Source organism: Cyprinodon tularosa, unplaced genomic scaffold, assembly GCF_016077235.1.
Source record: "Cyprinodon tularosa strain WSP-4 unplaced genomic scaffold, ASM1607723v1 ctg735, whole genome shotgun sequence".
Taxonomy (NCBI): Eukaryota; Metazoa; Chordata; class Actinopteri; order Cyprinodontiformes; family Cyprinodontidae; genus Cyprinodon; species Cyprinodon tularosa.
In genome coordinates, this window is record NW_024039491.1 from 223384 (window position 1) to 245418 (window position 22035).

At 37.1% G+C, this 22035-nt stretch overlaps 2 protein-coding genes across 3 annotated transcripts; both read right to left on the reverse strand.

Moving 5' to 3' along the window:
• Window positions 1-839: 839 nt before the first annotated feature.
• Window positions 840-4088, reverse strand: fpgt (fucose-1-phosphate guanylyltransferase). The gene is made up of 4 exons (XM_038269691.1): window positions 3881-4088; window positions 3643-3810; window positions 3470-3562; window positions 840-2313 (listed from the first exon to the last, which is right to left on the reverse strand). The coding sequence occupies exons 1-4, from the start codon at window positions 3951-3953 to the stop codon at window positions 908-910; spliced, it is 1740 nt and encodes a 579-aa protein (XP_038125619.1). The 5' UTR covers window positions 3954-4088; the 3' UTR covers window positions 840-907.
• Window positions 4089-8931: 4843 nt separating this feature from the next.
• acot11b (acyl-CoA thioesterase 11b) lies at window positions 8932-21518 on the reverse strand. 2 transcript variants are annotated; one of them, XM_038269671.1, is made up of 16 exons: window positions 21362-21518; window positions 19738-19929; window positions 18563-18632; window positions 18252-18312; window positions 18049-18150; window positions 17816-17951; window positions 17585-17738; window positions 16294-16413; window positions 15966-16104; window positions 15792-15847; window positions 12579-12645; window positions 12417-12500; window positions 10916-11049; window positions 10537-10668; window positions 9764-9890; window positions 8932-9644 (listed from the first exon to the last, which is right to left on the reverse strand). In XM_038269671.1, the coding sequence occupies exons 2-16, from the start codon at window positions 19925-19927 to the stop codon at window positions 9486-9488; spliced, it is 1731 nt and encodes a 576-aa protein (XP_038125599.1). In that variant the 5' UTR covers window positions 19928-19929; window positions 21362-21518; the 3' UTR covers window positions 8932-9485. The 2 variants fall into 2 exon arrangements, with proteins under 2 accessions (XP_038125599.1, XP_038125598.1); XM_038269670.1 differs by lacking the exon at window positions 21362-21518 and adding an exon at window positions 20319-20340.
• Between the last annotated feature and the right edge of the window lie 517 nt (window positions 21519-22035).

Genomic DNA, 22035 nt, shown 5'->3' on the forward strand with positions numbered 1-22035 from the left:
CCCAGTCCTGCTCTGCACTCAAGATGCACAAAAACCTTTAAAATAAACCCATAAAAATCAAATAAACAGCAAACCATTTTCCAGCTTGCAAGTTGAACGCTCCCAAATCCAATAGCTCCGAGATACTAAGAACGCAGGCTGTCCCCATTCTGTATGATGGCAAGAAGTAGATAGAAGCAGGGCTGCCACTAATGATTATTATGCAAATTGACTAATCTGATAACAATTTTTCCGATGAATCGTTTAATAATAGCAAAAGGTTCCAGGTGAAACTCAAACTTTTCCACTTGAGGAGTTCTGGATAGAGCATATTGTTTTTCCATCTTAAATGCAAAATGTTTACATGTTTTACAATTTTGGTATATTTACTGCTCCGTGTGGGTCACTCGTCAGCTACAGGCATGTACTGGAGTCTCTATACTCTAGTTAACGATTAATCGATTACTGAATTAGTTGACGATTATTTCAATAATCGATTAATCACGATTATTTGATTATTTCAGCCCTAGATAAAAGTCCTCGACCAATCTTTTCAGTTTGAGTTGTTTTACATTCCAACATATGGCCAGAAGGTGAGTAGCTATTCTCCAGTAGCCACTTCCTGAGCCATCGATAGAACTGCCTTACTTGAATGACACGTTTTTGTAAAGCAAGCAAACAGGAAGTTGTGAAAAGGTAATTCAAAGGTTTCTAGAATCTGATGAAGAAAAAGAGAAAAATGGTATAAATAGGTAAAATCTCTTTTTTCTAATGCAAAAGTATGAAGGAAAACATGACTCATTTAAAATAGTTTTATAGAAAGATTTTTTTCTTTTTTTACAACCGAAAGCTTTAAAATGTCAAACTCCTCTCTTTCACTGGCAATGTAAAACTTTTTTAAATTGAACTCAATATTAAACATGGCTCTTTAAATGCTGAGTTTCCCCTGTTTGATGTTACGATGCAGTTCCTTCTTCAGCTTCAGCATTTCCTCCAGGTCCTTGCACAGTAAACAGTCCTGCATGGACATCAGAACTGTGTCTCTGGGTGGGGGGCTTGTGGAGCCGTTCAGGATGGCCTGCAGCATCCCAAGAGACATGGAGAACGAGCTCTGCTGGTCGGGGCAAACGGGAAACAAGCAAGCGTTCCACAAACTGCAGCTTGATGCGTCTCCGGAAAACTTAATGGATTCTTTCTCCATCCCCCAATGGGACAGACACTTTGTGAGGTTAAACCCAAAAAACTGGAGTTCTTCTAGATATGCAGGTGAAGCTACACTTTTCTTAAGATTGTCCTGAATCCCAAAGAAGACGGTAACAAACCTGGTTTGTCGCTGGTGGCAAACACATAATGTGTGCAGGAAAGCTCCAGCTGGCAAAGAGAGGCCTGAACTGACCCAGCAGCTGCTGACGATGGACCCACCGCCTACTGAGACCCCTCGCTCTAATCTGGAGTACTCCACCACCGACCCAGCCTCCACAGAGCAACTGGGATCAAGGACACTGAACATGATGCAGCAACCAGAAAGGTTTTCATTGACATTTACACTGAAGGCAGAAGACAGGAGGCCCAGCTCACGCTGGAACGCCTGGTCCTCCGTCAGGTGGAAGAGGTATTCTGAGGTGGTCCCAATGTGGTAAAACTTGGAGCTGTTGAGGAGAATGACATTGAGAGGCGTCCCTTTGAGGTGATGGAAGATCTTTTGTCTAACTTCAATTAGACCGCTCTCTTCTTTGGTCACATTAGCTGTGTTTTTGGTGTACTCTATTGTGGCTTTAGGCCCCAGAGCTTGAAGAAAGTCCCCATATGCATCTATCTCACAGTTCAAAGGACCCAACTCACTCAGAAGGTTCAGAAGTGACTTAGCTGTGTCAAAGTCCATGTAATAGGTGCTGTCTGTATAGACGAACTCACTGTCTGACATGGAGAAAAGGTCACTCTGCTTCCTACACACAGCTCCGCTGTCCCGCATCTTATGAATACTTGGCTTGTGCAGAAAGCACAGACAGGAGGCATTCTCCATTTCTGAGAATGAGGATCTTTCATTCAGATCCAACACAAACACACCATGGGTAGTTCCCACAGAGAGCGGGGAGGGGTGGGCTAAAGCTGTAAAGCCTGGTTTATCAAACCTAACTGTATCCTCTTCTGCTATACTGTAGAGCTCTATGTCATCTGCACAGGTCACCAAGACACCAGGCCTCATGTTTGATGGGAAATCCACATACATGGCCAGTTTGAGCTCCAGCATCTGGTAGATGGGGTCACCCAGAGGTAAAGGCATGAGGATCTTTCCCAGAGCACTGGCATTGGGGAGACGCTGGCTATAGCCACCTAAAGAGAAATGTTAAAGACAAGAAGGTTTAACTGAACAAAGTGAATCAGGTGATAATTCATATTCATTTATTGCAATGCTACATTAAAACGTAACATCCTCTGTCATTGGGGAGTGTTGGCCTAGTGGTTAGAGCAGTGCACTTGTACTCTGTAAAGGTTGCAAGTACCCACACCGCTCCTTGGGCGCCACACAATGCCAGCCCACTGCTCCCCAACGGGGTGGGTCAAATTTACCCATTGTGGGACAACAAAAGGATTTACATTAGTTGTTTTTCTCTTTCAACAAAATTTGTAATTTTTTTTATTTTCCTTTTTCCCCCCATGAATTTTGTAAACAGTTTCTGCTTTTTTTTAAGCTCCTAATGGCTAACTTTACTGTGTAGGAAATAATTAGAGACGTTTCCTGATATGACAATGGTGATGATACTACTGTTATGTAAATAATGCACTCATAACAGTCGTAATTTAAACTGATTTTTTTATGTCGCCAATTATTCTAATCTCTCTGCAAAATAAATCAGCTTCTATGCAGCTGTCTGAATCAAGTGTGGGCAAAAAGGGAAGTCGGACCTCATTCAAAAGGCTAATCATATGATTAGCCATTAGTGATGAGTAAATCTTTCTCACCCACACCTTTACAACAACAAGATGTTGCAGTCAAAGCACTACCTTGCAATTATTCAGATCAATACTGAAGTAAAATCACTATATTTAAAAAAAATATATTGACTTTCCTGCAGTAAAATATAGTGATTTTACTGCAGGAAAATCACATTATTTTAAAACTATAGTGACTTTCCTGCACTAAAATCACTATATTTAAATAAATATAGTGATTTTAGTGCAGGAAACTTGCCTTTTTTACATTTATAAATCCCTTTTCACCAAGGGCAACTCTTGTTTCTTTCTTGTTTTTTTTTTGTCTTGCGTCTGTGCTTGGATTGGCACCATCAGCCTTGTCCACATGCGTGAGAATATTAACAGATCAAAAAATGAAAATGCTTATATTTGAACATGGAAAAAAACATATTTTTCCTTTTCCTTCTTTTGCAATTTGTAAACCCCTGTTTCAACGTATGCATAAAAGATTCCTTTAACAGGACCAACACATCCAATTTAAGAATGTATAAAGATGGAAGGTGAGCAGATGGACCTGCATGGATCAGGAGGATTCTCAAGTTGCTCAGAGTTTTTCCATAGATGTCATTCAGCTGCTTCAGAGCACACAGAGTAGAGCCTCCATTCCCTGCAAAACAACACAACTTTAAACATTAATTAAGGAGGATTAAGGAGAGTGAAGTTAAATCCACTGACAGCTTCACTGACCTATTTTGCATCCAGGAGGATCTGAGAAGACCTTGTAGTGAGCTCCAAGGGGAAGCTCCTTCCTCTCAGCTTTCTCTCTGATCTGCAGCTCGTAGGCTTCTCTCTGGCTCTCATCCACAGCGCTCACAACCACTACATCCCAGAACTCACCTGGTCCAGCTTCTCGACCTTAAAGGACAACAAAATGTTACCCTTACTGAAATGAAACTAATGTAGAATGAGATCAAATGAAACTCACCGCGCAGAGAATCCAGTTTCCTTAGCTTTTCTCTTGTTGCAGTTTGTAGTTTCCTGTCGAAATCCCGACTCATAATGACTCTCTTAAAATAAAATAAAAAACAAACTGTAAAGATAGGAATACGTTGCTTTTCGTTTTTACTACAGCTTTATTTCAATCATACTACTCTATTTCCGGGTTTGGTCACGTGATTTGGGATCCTTTTTGATGCGCCTGCGCATTGTCATCCTGCCTCCTTGCGCCTAAAACAATAAAAGCTCTTTGTGATTATTGCAAGTGGTGTCAAAAGTACACACATTTATTACTTAAGCATAAGTAATTATAGATACTGCAGTTTAAAAACACTCTGGTTAAAGTTGAAGTATCAACTTGACCTCTTTACTCGAGTAAAAGTTAAAAAGTATGTGCTCCAAAAACTACTAAGTATAAAAGTATAAAGTAACCTTTAAAAAAAAAAAAAAACAACCAGCTGCCACTATATGAATTGAAACAGTGGCGGTTCTAGACCAAAAAGTACCAGGGGACCAGGGGGGGCCAGCTTGTTTTCGTGTGGGAACAGAAAAGCATAAAATAAAAACAGGGCAAGGGATTCAAATATATTAAGATAGCTGCATGAAGTGAAATTTCTATTCAATTGGGTTTAATTAAAATTATATGTCTTATTAGGTCATTATACACTCAGAATTTAGGAATGTTGCATATTTTTCACTTAATTTAAATTAAAATAACCTTTTTCCATAAAATCAGAATTAGAACTCGAGAAAAACTGATAAAGTCAGCATTCAGAGTATTTTTTCTTAATTTGTTTTGGAAAAACATTTATCAGATGAAAACTGGGATCCTATCTCACTGAAGCTTTCACCTTATTATTTTTTAATAATTAGTAAAACACAATTTGAAAAGAAAAAAATTAAATAAATCCAAAGTACCTTGCAGTAACCATGTCTATTCCAGCGCATATTATCATTAGTTCTTTGAGTATTACCGGTATGTCTTCATTACAGGGGACATAACAGGGGGCAGGGCATGATCTACGGGAGCACTGGCCCCTGTCTAGAACTGCCCATGAATGGAAAGCTCAATTTTTCGGCCTTTTTGAAAAGTCTTTGAGATAGGGCCAAGGATGAGGGAGGTCTTGTTGGTTTCTGTCTCCATCTCCTGATATTCTCTTTCCTGTGTCTGACCTTTCAGACGTTTCGACATCTTTTTCTGAATCCAACGTTGTAGCATGGCATAGACAATTCGCGTTTGCAGTTTGAAAAAACCTGCTTGCTTCTGATGATTTCCTTTAGCTAACCAATGAGTGTTTGCATTATTTGACTCATCCAATTACACTAGTTTTCACTAGATGTGGATGGTGCCAATAATCTGCATTGGATGGCGCACATGACGTGAAATAAATATTAATAAACGTTAAGCCAAAGCCAAGAGTAACGAGTAACATTTGTTTTAAAAATGTAAGGAATAGAAAGTACAGATACTTGTGTGAAAAATGTAATAAGTAGAAGTCAGAATTAGGGAGAAAAAAAGTAATGGAGTAAAGTATAGATACCTAAAAAGTGTACTTAAGAACAGCAACAAAGTATTTGTACTTTGTTACTTGACACCTCTGCATTTTGCAAAAATAGCAGTCTTTCCATTAAGTCTAGAAAGTAGCCAACCATGTTACGTACCACCCCACAAACAAAATAAAAATATAGCATTACACCTCTGTAGGAGCCAATTATTTTTTGTTAATAATTAACAAAGTTTTTTGTTTTTGTGGATAATCCAGCTAAGTTTATTTTACTTTATTGTTTGATATCTGTTATGACCAGTGACGTGCGGTCAGGGGAGGCAGGTGAGGCAGTGCCTCACCAGCCATCATGGAAAGAAAGAAAATATATAATCATAAAGTAATTTAAATTGTTATATTCATCCGGTGGTTTGTACTAAAAAATATTCATTTTTCATGTAGCTTCACCAATTTCGATTTTTATTTGTTCAAAATCGCTGAATTTTCTTATTTTCCCATTCAAATGCTTGGAAGCGATGCCGGTGAGGCAGCAGCGAGCTCTGCCTCACCTTGGATTGCGCAACCCCTGGCTCTGCGCTGGCTGCAAAGCGGAGAGAGCATGTTGCTGTACGGCGTCAATAAAATGGTTTAAACAAATGTAATATGTGAACTTATTTCTAATAATTTGGCTTATGTATATAATGTACAGAGCTTTTTGTCACCAACTGTGTTTGTGTAACGTGTTTCGTGTAATGAGCGATTATAAACGGCAGAGAACAAGTTCGAGGTGAGGCAGGCAGTTCTCTTGCCTCATGGCAGGGGGTGCTCAAGAGACTGAAAACATAAGGCAGGAACAGGACGGATCAAGGAAGGCTTTCTTCCCTGGCAGTGATCTCCATTGAGACAGAGAGACTTTTAAAACTGAAGGAAGATAAGGAGGACTTCTATTCATTTATAAGTAAAGGTAAGACAGTAATAACATTTATTTTGTTTTGTTTTTTAAGGAAATGTGTGTTTTGTGAGCTACAGTTTGTATGTGTAAGGATGCAGAAGTGAAACATAACCTGTAAACTGCTGTCAATCTATGCATCTATTTGCAAATCTGATTCTGATGACGTCAGTGCCTCACCAGCTATGAACCTCACCGCACGTCACTGGTTATGACATTATGTTGTTTTTTTGTAGTCATGTTCCTTTGTTTTTGGTTAGTTATGATTAATTTGAGTGAATTATTTTAATAAATAGGCAGTCAATGGTAGGACCAGCATGCATCTGGGTGGGCGTACGGTATGTTTTTTTTTTTAACAGCACAAGAGAAACATGGAGTAAATGTTTGTCTTTTTCTGTTTGCTTGTCTGAGAAGAAAATAACCTGAGAAAACTAAAGGAGTTTATCTGGAACATTTTTTTTTTTGCTTGCATAAATTACGTAGCCCATGGTGCATCTGCATCCTTTGTGGGTTACATTTTTTTGTGTCATCAAAGCTGGGCCACAACAACCTCCATATATATATTACTCTACACTTTAAATTGAATTCATTTCACATAGTGTGATACATTTTATTTAATTGGAGTGTAGGTTTGTGCTACACTATAAGTTCAGTTTCTAAAACACTAAAATATTGCACAAAAAACAGTAAAAACAGAATAGAAATGTCAGCATTGTAGAAGTTACAGTACTTCATGACACAATCACCTCAATGCTGAAATTTTGCTGCAACTTTGTTGCTTTAAAATTGGGCCCACCATCGTGTTTTCTTTCATTAAACTTCTCATTAGAATAATTGATTTTGGCCTTAAGTAATTTCTGGATATATGAAAAGATTGCTTAAAGTTCAAGAAAAGGTTTCCAACTCTGTTGCAACAAGTCTGGTTTATCTCTTTATCATAAGCCTGAATGAGTCATGCATCACCCAAAATAAAAATAAAAATAATAATTTGCCTAAAAAAGGGTATGAAATGTTCATATGTCCATAAAATACATTTTATCCCAGCGCTGCGTGTCCCCAGTCCATAACCTCATCGATGACCCCTCACATCCCCACCATGGACTGCTCTCCCTCCTTCCCTCTGGGAAAAGGCTTCAAAGCATCCGATGCAGGTCCAGCAGATTCCGAAACAGCTTTTTCCTCCCCGCCATCAGACAGCTGAACTGTTGAGAAAACTCTTAATCATGTCACTGACTCTGCATCACACTGATAACACCAAACCAAAATATATTTGCACCAAACACATCTTAATGCTCTGAACTTTCATATCAATGCGCTTTTTGCACCATGTTTTTTTTCTCCCACACAAACCAAACAACCCTTTGATCACTGCTGCGCTTTAAGAAATGGAAATGTTATGAAAGCTGTAGAACATAAAATGTCCTTTTGTCTACACTCTGTGTATACAAAATGACAAAAAAAAAGTTGACTAAGTTCTAAACAAAAAATAACGAAACAGATAATTTTCTCTGTCTAATTAAAAATTACAGTATAAAGAAATGATGCATTTGCTGGGACGTGCTGAAGCAGCTGAACGCATCTAAAAGAAACTCTCTTTGTAGGGAATATAATTTTTTATGAGACTGAAAAAAAGGGCAGAATCATCAAACAATAATCAAATTACCAGTTTATAGTTCTGCCCTCAGCGTTGGCTGCAATTATGACCACTGCCTTTAGTTTTAATGTTGTTAGGCTGGTTTCCCTGGCTCCCAATTTACAGACACAAAGTAGGCTTCATCCCTAATTTCAACAAATTAGCTCCCTCCACCCCCCCAACAGCAAACAAACAATAATGAGTGAATCCACTTTGCTCTCTGGGCGCAGCATTCATAAACTGATTTGCACTTTTAGCTGTATTGATTAGGAATAAACATCGTTTTACCTTGTTGTACATTGAATCTCTCTAACTGCACTAAACAATATTAGGAGACAGAAAATAAATTAGGAAAACTATGAGAAAAAAAATGTGTTACTTATACATTTACTATATAATGTAATAAATGTATGCTGTTATTATGTTAGTGAGTGAAGATAATTAAATAATGTTTTCTTATATGCACTTTTTTAAAGTTTCATTTAAAAAAATGCTTTTTTTAACATTCATTTATAGATTGTAATAAGGTCCATCATAACATTTTTTTGACTCCCAGAGCAAAATATCACCCATCGTCCTCTGGGTTTAATTAAGGCTTCTCTGAGTAAAAACATTGATTGAGAAATATTCCAAGCTTTAATATGAAGCTTAAAGGCAAATTATTTGCTAGAACTGGACAGACTCAGTTCCTGGAATCACTGGAAGAAATTGATTTGAGCGTATCCATGCTACACTGAGGATGACACCCATTTTCTATCAAAGTGTATATTTGCAATAATAAATAAAACAGCAGCTGAAATCAGGCCAATAACCTGTTTAAACTGAACTCTCAGGGTGAGAGAATAAAGGCTCAGATTTAAACATCAGACGCTGATTCATGTTCGTTTGATGCAGTAATTTTATCAAAAGCCTTCTTAAAAATGGTTTGGCAAAGTCATGCCAAGTGGCCCTGAAAATGAGGAATCTTCACAGAATATTATCCACAGCTCTAACATGTTTATTACTTAAATAATCACATTTTATCCCAAATGCCCACCTGAATACAATATAATTTGTTCACTTGATAGTGTTGTTTTAAATTACAGAGTGCTACTAGACACCAAAGGCACATGTGAACTTTCTATCACAGTTCAAATAGATTTAAATACAAATGTGACAAAAATACATTACACCTTATTTTAGAGCATCTTTACAGAGTTAGTCACAGTCAAACAACCATCTGAAAGCATGCCCGGACTGCTACAAATTGATTTTTAGCAAAAATATTCATCCTGTATCTAGAAAACTGAACTGCAGATATCATAAAAAGAATCTCTAAAAAAAACTTAACAGGCATAAATAATTTATCTGTTTTTGATTTGTACAAAAACCTGCAAGGTACAAACTAACAGTCCTTCACGATCTCATACTGGCGTATTTCATTAGAGCCCAGCATCTATGAAACAGTGTTAAAAAAGTAACTGTATAATAATAATGCAAATTCTTTCTTGTTAATCTCAGTCCTTTGCTTATGGGAGAGGGATTGAAATTAAAGAGAAGAAGGTGGCAGAGCATCAAGACTATCCTTGTTGGCCTCCAGGAACTGACTGCAGGCAGTAAAAGTATTGTAGAAGCTTGAGGAAAGGCCAGCCACATCTGTGGCGAAGTAGGGAAGGACTCCAGGTGTGGCCTGGTTGTAGTAGGTGAACTAAAATAATAAAAAGTGAAAATGCATTTTGTTATCTGCAGTGGTGCACTTGTGCCAAGCATACTTTAACCATGCCGCAGAGTTACAACAATAGTTTGTGCTGCAGACATTGGGCTAACCTTGGTGACTGCATTGGACTCCTCCCAGATCGTGAAGCCAGCACACAGCACCTCTCCTCTGGAGAAATCCTCTGTGGGCGGGTGATCAGGCAAGGTGACAGACCGCAGAGCAATCAGATATGGGTCCCTGGAGGAGACCAAATTCAATTCTATAGTTTTATACCAGTGCAAAAAAAGACTGAACGTAAAAAAGGGAGAATTTTATTAAAAATAAAATGCTTATAATTTTTTTATAAGTAGTTGTCCACTACCCCCTAATCATGAATTCATTTATTTATGTGTGTTTAGGACTTATTCAATAATCATAAGTAATGTATATACTTTGTATCTATTTTTTTTACTTATTTACATATTTGCAATTTTGACACCAAACATAAAACTTCACAATACATTTTAGGATGAATAACAACAACAATAATAATAATAATAACAATCATAATAATATAATGCAATATAATATAACAACAATGCACCTGCAGATGTACTTTTGTGTGAGTTTTCTTTCCTGTCTCTAACATAGAAACATTAATAAATAGCATCAAAGTGTGTAAAAAAGAATTGAAAAGGGAAAAATCTGATAATAGTGAGAAAATATTTTCTGTGGGATTTAAATCCACAGAGATTGTTGCAACCTGTTATTAGCTTTATTTCCACAAAGAAACGTGAGAACATTGACAAAGCAAGTAATCAACAAGCTATTTGAAATCATGGTGACATAAAAGTAAGATGGAGAAAGGGGACATATTGTATATGTAATGTCACTTTTGCACTACCTGGAATCACATGGCTTCCTCCTAGATGCAAGCAAGATAAAGTCTTTCCCTTTGCCCCCTTTGCTGACAGAGGGCGTAACAATACGATAAAGGGTGTCTTCCTCATCTGCATGGTTGATCACCTCACACTGCCTGTGGTTCAAACATGGACATAAAATGAACATTTGCAATATATTTGACACTTTCTAGTATTTAAGTATTTGACAATAATTTCTAAGCTATCCATTAATCAAAGCGCTGCTGTTTTTTGTTATTAAAAAGCTTTGCACAAACAGTAAATCTCCACTGTTGGTTACTGTCATAAAACAGACACTGGAACAACCTAATCTAGATTTCTCCTTTGATAGTGACCAGTTTGAAACGTGTGCATGTTACTGACTCATAATGGTGGTCCCACTCTTTTCTCCTCCTCAGGTCCGATAACAGGTGGAACGCCTGCTCTGCCGGGACGCTGACATACATCTCCACCTTGACACAAAGCATGTGGTTCTCCTCCAGTGTGTACAGCCTAACCTATCAATACCACAGCAATGTGTATAAACAGTTTGTTTAACGTATCAACAAGTACAGTGTCAGTGACAGGTTTATGTGCATTCCCACCAGGGGCATGAATGTCCTTTTAGTTTGGGGGCTTTAATGCACTTGGGCCCTGTTGTTCCCAGAGTGGACTGAATTCATTTCTAAATGAAGAATGGGGTCAAACTGGTTCAAACAACTTGCAGAACACTGTGTAGACTCTGTAGCCATAAGCAAGGTACTGGCATAATTCTGCCTGGTTATTACTCTTCTTATCATTCATCCTAAGTCCACCATGCTTTGTCAATTTAGTAAAATGCCCAATCTTTATATGCTATAAAAAAAATTTATAAGTCGTCTCAAACATGCATTTGGTTTCTCCAAATGAGTAACTGCAATCTTTTAATTCAGCTGGAGGGTGTTGATTTAGGAGCAGCTTCTCAAACCTGTCCCTAAACATCCTAACTCACTGAGTTTAATATGACATGACAGTTTGGGTCAGATGTACAGCTGTTTTTTGTTTGTTTCTTTCTTTTTTCCAAGAGAACAAGACAACTGAAATGCACATTACCACTTTAGGAAATGGAATTTCTAAGGTGATATATTCTAGCAGTAAATGTAGAGTAGGTTCACTAATGAATGCAACAATGTTGGTTGGTTTAGTTCTATTTGCATTATATATTTAATATTATCTACAATCAGAAATCTGTATCTATTAATTTTGTAACTCTAAATAATAAGTTACAGGATGGAAGCTTGCAAACCAAATCTATCTTGGATCATTTCACAAACCACACTGTACAGTAACTGTCCAGGGGATGGTTAAGAGTTAAAAGTCTTTGGTTAGAATTGTTATATAATTTATATATATTTCTTTGAATGGTTGTTAGTAAAGTTAAATTACTGTTTTTTTTTTTATTGTATGTGAATAAAGGTCACATGACTAGTCCAGTTAATGAATTTAGATTTAATTGTGTGGAATGCAATATGGCTGCAGAGACACATGCCAACGTTGCAGGAATGTTACTGATCCACTCAAGAGGAAAATACTATTCTGTTCTGGTCTGAAAGATGCACACATGAACTCATGTTGATATTTTTCGAGTGTTTTACATTAATAATTTAGCATGTAGGATCCATCTCCTGTTTTTCCTGCTCATCTAGTTTGACCAATTTCCTTTTAAATCTGTGTAATCAGAGACATTTATTTTGGTGAATGTGTGATTTAAATGTTTTATATTCTATATTTTTGTAGTTTTCACAGTGTCTTCGACAAGAGAGAGCAACAGAATAAAATGTTAAAAGACATCTATTTGATGCGTGGCCCTCGTAAAAATCAGATCTGAGTAGTAAAACACACTGACCTTGTTCTTTTCTGACGTTAAGACCCAGTTGGTTCTGGTATCCATTAGTTTCAGAGCTGATACGTTGTTGTAGCTCAGGTATATCTAAGAAACCAAAATGCTGAGAGAACCCAGGAGCTTGAGCACAATATCTGGTAGGCTTTAATTGCTTTTCTGAAATACCTGGTTGCTTGGATCCCAGGGCACAGACAGAGGCACTTGGGTTAGCTTACAGGAGATGATATATTTTCTGTAAACATTAAGGAAAGAAATGACAGAGCTCAGGTACAAATCAAAGAGCATACACCTGACTATTATAAACACTATGGCTCCAGCTCCAGTCAATCCCACATGTTTGGTTACTAAACAGAAGAAACAAAGATTATACTGGAGGCAGAGTGATTAACAGCTGAACAATGAGCCTTCTATTCTTAATAAGATCTCCACTAAAGTTATTTGAAGCTTAGCCAGGTCAATTTCTACTGAAAACTATTGTAAACACGGGGGCCTCTCCATGCTGTAACAAAACCAATATATAACATAGAAATCATTTGAAGACTTTTAAATATTTTTGCCAATGTTTAACCATTGTGGTTGCATTTTTTATTTTTAAACAGTCTTGGGACAAAATGTATGGTAATACAGAATCTATGTTATGCTAAAGACATTAATATTAAGACTTTTAGAAACGTTATTTTTTTTTCTACCAGTAAATAAGCAAATCTAGCGGTCAGAAATATGCCTTATAAATACCTAAATGTATAGAGCTAATCCTAACAATTATCATAGTCTTGTCACAAATCAACCATACATATTTTCATACGTATTTTATTAGGATTCAATGATACAGACCAAAAAGAGCACCATAAAATTGAACAATTCAAGGAAGAATAATACACAGTTTGCAAATCCTTGTACAAATGTATTTATCTCCCTGTGCTCCCATACAGCTAAATGTATGCGGTCATTTCTTCTGGTCAGATGTCATAACTGACATTTTAATCTGTAAGCAAAATCCTATACATGTCAGAAAACAACCTGAATATGCGACATGGTGGTGGCAGAATTATGCTGTGGGGATCTATTCTTCAGGGAAGGTGGTCCAAAGGTTTAATAAATATTTTATGTTTCAAGGCCAGGGGGTGTAAGAAACCTTTTATAAAATATATTTATTGCAGTGTAATATACAGGAAATGAAATTTAAAAAAAATATTTGGAAGCTGTGTAAAGGTAAAACGTAAATGTTTTTTTACCTAGTTAAATCAATATTGCAGATTTACAGGTTTACTATGTCTAAATTAATTGGGTGATATTAAGTTAATATCAAGGCAGTGATTGTCCTGCAGGACCTTCAGGGCCTACTAGGGGGACACAACCCCATAGCTGCAGACCTCTGGCCATTCTATTGGTTAATAAAGCAGACATAAAAGCTAATAAAATGTGCGATAAAGGAATGGTTTTAGCAATACAAGGTTTTCATTCAAAAGCAAACACTTCCTGATCTACTATGAATTATGCATTACACAAAGATCAATAAAATCTTCATTGCTCCAAAAAAGCAAAGAACAAAAACATTCTTCTTTGCCAATTTTGGCTTTATTTATAAGAATTCCCCCCTTTGTTACTACTGTTCAGGGGTCAAAGTAGATTTAAATTCAAAGGGTTTTAGATACAAAAAAAATACAGAGAGAACCTACATAATTTCCTTGTAATGGCATTGCAATCCAGACCTAAATTGAAGAATTTGCTAGCTAAAATGTTGAGATATTCAAAAGAATTAGAGAAGATGTTTTAATGACAATACAAGGAAACCTTTACATAACTTTTTAACTGATAGAAACAATAACAATGAAAGATAAATATTCAAAGATCTATCTACTTTTTCACCTGGCTCTTTATCAAAAAATAAACAGTATGCAATGAAATATTTTAATTGTATATAATTTAGGGATTCCTTTTGGTAGAAATTAAAGAAGGTCACTTATTGTGAGCTAGAAGAAATAAAATATTGATAGTAAGGGGATTTTTACTTTTGGCAGAGGATGATCAGCCCAATTTAGTTTATTACGTAGCGAGATCAGGAAGAGCCATACTGCTGAGAGCGAACCATCAGAGTGGATGGCGAAGTGCAAATTTGGAGTTACGAGCGTGCAGAGACGCATTTCTGCACAAGCACAGCTAGAAGAGCAGAGTTTGTCAGAGTTGAGCGTGCAGTACAGGACAATTCAGGGTTATTTTCTAAGACAATGCCGCTGCTGCCATGGTCCATGTGTGGTCATGCAGAATGTGCAGCGCTGCACGCAGGTGGGAATCAGGATCAAACCAGACGCAGCAGCTGATACTGCTTAGTAGATTACAGCACTATGATGCATTTTAAACGTCTGACCAACGACCCGCTAATTTTGATTTATTCTCGTCTTGTTGACCAAAATTCAAACCTATGACTAGTCCTGTTTTAGTCATTTTCATTATTGTCCTGAAAAAAAGGAGCATTAACTAAATGATTTCATCATCATTACTGCAACATGAAGAATTGACTGAGAAATTTAGTCGTACTCTTGCTAAATATAATGTGACCAATACCGAGTGCCTCTACACTTTAAAATTTGTATTTTGTTAAATTATTGTTGTATTGTAAATTCTATCAACTTTCCAGCCCCAATATTAAAATAGAAGGTGACTAAAATGTCCACCTTACTTTTAAATGTTTTATTTTTTTTAAATATTGGCCCATCCAGAAACACTAAATACGTAGTGAAGGGGTTTGGTAACCTGACTCCGCCAGATGGATTTGCTCCGCATATCCATCTGGAAACCTTCCGTTGAAGTAATTTTGGGAAGGGGCGAAAATACTGGTTAGCTGATTGGCCTATGTTGGTGCTAGACGGACCAAATAAACCAATCAGATCAATGAAGCATATGATGTACTAACAGAGTGACAACGAAGAGGAGCCAATTGATAGAGCAAACTCTTGCCGAAACCAGTCGTGAGAAGAGCAAAAACATATTTTCCTCTGAGAAAAGCCTCCAGAGCAGTGTTTTGCTCTTCTTTCAGTGAAGAAATACTCTGTAATTCCGATGAAACTTGCTCGATAGCCACGCTAACGCTAGTTTCATCGGCTGAAGCCGGCATGTTCTTTAGACTGAACTGTCGCGCTTCTCGTTGCGTCACACCTCAACCCGCCTCAAAGCCAACGCTGATTGGACGTTCGTTTGGTGAAAGGCTCCAAATTTTCTTTAACGCAGAGTCTCCAGACTGATCTGCGAGTGAAACCTTGAAAGCTCGCTAGATCAGGATGGTCTCACGAGGCTAGGGGTTTGGTGTTGTACCAATACTAATTCAAAATTGTGTAAAGGAGTATAAATACTTTGAAAGGCACAATAAATGTAATATACCTGTCAAGACGGATCTTCTTTCTTGCAATAGCTTCTTTAAAACGTCTTTTTCCATCCTTAAAAACAAAGAAAAACTTCAATAAATGCAGACAAAAACTATTCCCACCAGTGAATTTTTGATAAAGTAGCAGAATAAGGTCTTTATAAGTCATAAATACACCTCTGAAAACCTACCACAGGCTCAGGGCGTAGGTGTGGCAGCGTGCAAGGCTTCCTATCTCTGTCCAGCACCTCAAAGGTCATAAAAGCACTGTTGATATGCCGCAGAGGTTCTCCACCCTGATAGGCCTCAGCACAAACTCCCACCTCCATGCTACAACACAGGATGTGTAGCAAAAAGACTTTTTTTTTTTCAGACATTCAAACACACACCAATTGCACACACACATATTTGAAGAATTAAATCAGATGCAGAGCAATTTTTCTTTTTGCAGGAAAGTACTTATAACAAGAATTCTAATCAGGCTTTGCTTTACGAGATCTCTTAGATAATGTGACCCACCTATGTTTAAAGGCGTTGTTAACAATAGCTTTCAGCACGAGTCGGTCTCCAATGTGAGACGGTCCCCGAAAATGGAACATGTCTATGGTCCTCAGGGTAGGATGGGCATTACACAATCGACTGAATAAGAACATGGAAAAGGAAAACATGCATATCAGCCACTTGTAAAATACTGAACATTTCATCTTGAGGGGAAACACTTATTTACTGGTTTGATGAGAGTTTAACTTGGAAATCTGTAAGCTCTGTGATCTTCATGTAGCTAAAAGCAATAATGGTTATTTGTGATTTATTCAATTAAAAACAGGGATGTAATATATATGGCCTCTGAAACACTGAATTACATAAATTTGACACAATGGATCTCAGTGACAACCAAGACCAATATGCATTGTGTAATAAAATTATTTTCAGTGCTTCAATTTTTTTTTGTTTTTTAGGTTTTTCTAATGATTATCGGAACAAGCAAGGAGCTTTTTTGAAAAACTAAAAACAAAAAAACATTAGATTTTGTACACAAGGTGAGAAAACACTGTAAGCATGTAGAGATTTCTTCATCTGTAAGGCACGATAGCAGTACCATCATGGATTGGGCTTGTGTTGTCTAAAGACGAAGATTGCTTGTTATACTTATTTAAATTATGAGATCTGATTCATCCAAATGAGTTCTAAAGTAGGTTCTCTTAGCATGGATTAAAGAAAGGGTAAATTAAACAAGAAAGCAATAATTCTGGGAAGGCAAGTTGCTTAAGTTATGTCTTTTTTCATGCTGGATTTCAAGCAGCTATTTATTAATAATGATTAATCCTCCTGGCTGATCATCAGAAAGCGTCTTTTGGAGTTTTTTTTCAAAATGAAGTCACATGTTGATAGAAATTTTTGAATAATGGATGATGCATAGGCTAAACTTTTTTTAAGCGTACCACATTTTTTCAGGAATGTCTGGGGTGTATGCAAACCCAATACTTTGTTAAAGCAAATTTAGCTTCATTTGATTTCCCTTTTTGTTTTCTGTATAATGGTACAGCTCAAGCAGGTAATGAACGTGTTACTTAAAAAAAAAAAGTACACTTCTGGAAAGTTTGGCATGAATTTGGCATGAAACTCATGCTCTCCATAGTCTTTTCTCACAAACCTCCAAGGTTCTTACAGAAGAGATATTAAAATGTAAATGTGCGCTGCAAAGTAAGTAATTTCCAAAAGCATGTGGAATTTGAAAAAGTTCAAAGGGTACGGATATCATTACAAGTCATTCTATAAGTGAAGTGCTAGCAGAGAAAGAAATGCATACCTTGCTGCTATTGTTGCTACATTCTCCATCCAGGCCATGATCTGGCCTCCAAAAGTGCTGACCTGATGGTTGGCATGGGGTGGAAGCACCAGCTCCACACTCTCCACTCGTGTCTTCTCAGCTGGCACAGCATCGTCATACTCCTGATATTCTCCTGATGAAAAGGCAAAAAGGAAGACGTAATCCTCCTGCCTTCAGAGTGCCGTGTGTTCTCAAACCTTTTGTTTGTACCCAGCTGAGCGGTGCTGCTGCTCAGCAGGTCTGTGATAATCTCAGCGTGGATGAGCCGCATCCTCCGCCGCTCTGCTGCCAGGCTGTACTCCATCTGCTCCATTTGTGTACGAGGAATCACCTGCTTGAGCTGTACCTTTACACAGAAAACAAAAAGGAAAATCAAATCAGCTAAATTTGCTTTAGCAAAATGTTTGGTTTGCACTAGATTATTTCCACCCTTGCTCCATTACCTTTCCAGCTTCAGTTCGTCTGGAAACAAAGGTGGCAAAGGCATGGCAAACTTTCCACTGTCTGTCAGTGTAGAGGTCCTCACAAGTCACCAGTATCCCCACCTTAAATTTAAGCACATTTAATACCTTTTTATGTAGAATTATGCTTATACACCTCAGGTATTATTAACCAAACCAAACCCTCAGGGGGGACATCCACCCACCTCCATGCTAGATGTGAAGGCTCTGTTGACCTTTGCAATGATATTGACAACCTGCCCAATTCTGGAGGAGACAGACATGGACATTCTGTACTATCAACATGATTCTACTCAACACAGATGAGCCCTCTCTACCCCTAGATGTAATATCTAGCCAACAAGTAAATCACTGCCTATAAATAAAAAAAAAATTGTAATTGCAAAAATTTAAGCACAGGATGAAGCATATTATGGTATTTTTTGAAGAAGCTTAATCATTGAACATGATTTATTAAAAATAGAAAACATTGGTTTTACGGTTGATAATATCTTACCCTATGGTGTGTTCAAAGTGGATGTCATCAACAGAAGCAGTGACACAGGAACATCCTGCATGTCTTTCAGCTGGGAAAGGATTAAAACAAAGTTCAGAAGAGTTTTTATTCACTTTACGCATTCATCTAAATCTGAAAATGGCCCAGAAGTAAAACATGTTTTACTAGAGTTTGAACTTTTATGGTTTATAGTTGAATGAACTAAAAAAACTGAAACACACATAATATAATGTAACATGCCTCCAAAGTAATGGACTCAATCCAAGTTGGATATACACCTTATATTTTCCTCTGTTTTTCACATGTAGGTAAAAATGCACATCAGTATGTGCACTGAGGAGCAGAAAACGCATGTGAATGCATGTGAATTTTCAGAGGTTAATTTTTTTCATCAATGCTCGTGGATTAGCAGATTCTTCCAGACAAGTCAGGTGTTATGCTGAACAAGGTTTAGAAATGCAAACATCTCCATAGAAATGTAAGGTTGCACAGTTACAAAACTGTGGAACAATGGCAGCTTTGGTACAGCAGGGGGACGTCACTGAAAAAGGTCAGAGGAAAGTTTGGAGAATATTCAAAGATCAGAGTTATTAGCCTGGATATTAGATTCGCCAACACTGCAGCTGAACAAGTCACAACAAATCACAATTTTCAGGGAGGAGCCGAATTCTAAATGTTATCAAAGCTATAGACTAAACTCATATGCTATAAGGGCTCCATCTGTAAATGAAATTTCTTTGTGAATTGAAAGTGTTTCATTCAACACATGAGAAAAATTTGTGATGTTTATATCTGTCTCCCTCATGTATTGGCATCTTAGCCTGATTCAACTTATGGTCCCTCTATACTGTGACATAGTAGATTTAGATTTTATAGATTTTATATAGTAGATTTAATTTAATTTAATATATTTATACGATTGTGGGAAAAAAACATATCTGATGGTTTGAACATGTAAATGTAGCATACTGGACTTTACTAAGATTAAAACTTATCTATATCCAATATTCAACATATAATATAATTATTGATTTGATCATGTCTGACCCTGACTGCACATTATATTACATGAAAGGGAAGAGGTTAATGTGATTGTTGTGATATTCTTTGTGGTGTTCAAGATTTTTAGTATTTAAATTGTACTATGTAAGAGGTTTTGTAATCTTCCTTCCTACCTGATAAACAGGCTGTGGAGTCCATCCACTTCAGCAGCTGTCCAACACTCAGCTCCCCGCAGTGATTGGCATGGCAGGGCAGCACAATCTGGCTCATCTGCACCTCAGTGGGGTTTCTGTACACTTCCCCACTCTCTTGGATAAACTGGGGTTCCAGCATAATGTCTGCATCTTCCTCCTCTGATGTCATTACTACACAAAAACATAGAGAAACATAGCACTGTCCACCTGATTGAATTCACTTACAATGTATATTTAAATCATCTGAATCTTTTAACATTTTTAATGAAGAAACAAAGATTATGATGGATTCTTGGATTGTATGTGATTCCCCACTAATTGTGAAGCCTAAGGAAACATACAGAGGTGTAGTTGCCCCTTTTACTTTAAAACCCTTTAAAAAAAAATATAGTGCAAACAACTGCCTTTATAAGTCACCCAATTTTTTATTATCTAATCTCAGGTATTCTCACAGTAAACCTGGTTACTCTGGAGGAGCTACAGGGATCCTCAGCTTAGGTGCGACTTCCTCAAATCCTGCCTTTACAAAAGACTGACAAGGAGAAATCCACACTATCTACCTGTCATGCACGATGCATGGACACATCAAACATGGTGGTGCCACTATTATGCTGTGTTGATGTTTTACTTCATTGGGGGAGAGCAGCTGGTTTTCTTGAGAAAGAAAATTTTGAACAAATTTGACTGTAAGATCTGATTGAATCGTCTCTGTAAAGTGATTTGTGTTGTCAGTTGGTGCTACATAAACAAACCTAACTGAATTGAGAAAGGTAGCTCTACATGTTAACTCAAGTGGACAGAATATAAATATATACAATGCTTTTTCATATCCATTAAGAATTCCAAAAAAAGGAAACTAAAAACAATCCACTGGACTCTCTCTGAGTCTTAAAACTTGGAAACAAAGTCCAGTGGATTGTTTTTAGTTTTTCTTTTTTGGAATGACTATGACCCAGATCACTGAGAACCTTCACCAGCATATCCATAAAGTACACATATTTGGGGATGCAATGTTATAAAATGTGAAAAACTTAAAGCAATACATGAATACTTGTTACTCCCTTGTATGATGGTGGTATACATTACAAAAGCAAGTTAGTATAATATAATAGAAAGTACAGCTTTTGTAGCCTAATAAAAAAAGAAAAAATACAAGTAGTTGTTCTGCTACATCTGAGATCCCCACATTCTCCAACCAACTCAGGACTTTCAATAATCTACAGATAATCTGCACATAAACTTCACCAAATGCGTCCAATCTGATCTGAGCCTTGAAATGTTATGTAATTACAGTTGTTTTCAAGATGTAGCTATATACTCACAGACTTGTTTTATTATTATTATTATTATTATTATTATTATTACAAGCAGGGGCACGTCCCGTTTAGTGCAGCAGACAAACTATTTAAGGACATGCAGATAAAAGCGGTCTTGTACTGCTGGACAGAGCGACACACAGTCACCTGTCACAGCATTTTTGGCATTCATTCCCAAGTCAAAAAAACATTAACAACAAACTTCTTAAGGCGCTTCTTAGGTTTTATACTCGCAATATAACGCATCAGATTGGACCTTTTAAGAGAAAAACAAAGAAATGGCTTACTCAATAAAAAAAAAAAAACCCGCTGAAGTCCAATGACAGCCAACAGACGTTTCCTTAGAGGAGATCAAACCGAAGCATGTTTCTATAAGCAGGCGCTCAATCCGCACAAACAGAGCGACAGAAGACGCAAACAAGCCGCTCTGGTTTAATGAAGAAGTTTAGAGGGGAGGGGGAGGCAGGGACACCACCCCCTGAATGCTTTCTGCACTTTTTTTTTAAGGTGGAACTAAGGAGTCTCTCTTTTAAAACACCTTACATGCAGAGGCGTAGCCAGAATTTTTTAAATAGGGGTAGCCAGTCAATGACCAATGTAAACTGAGCGGTGGCCAAAGCGGATGGGGACCAGAACCTTAGGGTCAATATAAACTGGAACGAGCACAACATACATATCTTCTTAAGAAAGACAAACTATACTTTCCTATAGCCTTTTGATTAAAAATAGATGCATATATTTAAACATCCATGCTGTCTAAATAAAAGGTATAGTGGACAAAATATTTTCCATTGTCATTACTTACCTTCTTTTATCAAAAAATATACTGCATTACATTAATATTACATGTAATAATATCTACATTAAATTGATTTTTTTATTATTAATAAAGTAGTTATTTATCTATGATTTAACTGAAAACTCCTTGATAACTTGTAGAGACACATAATTTTCTCTTTAC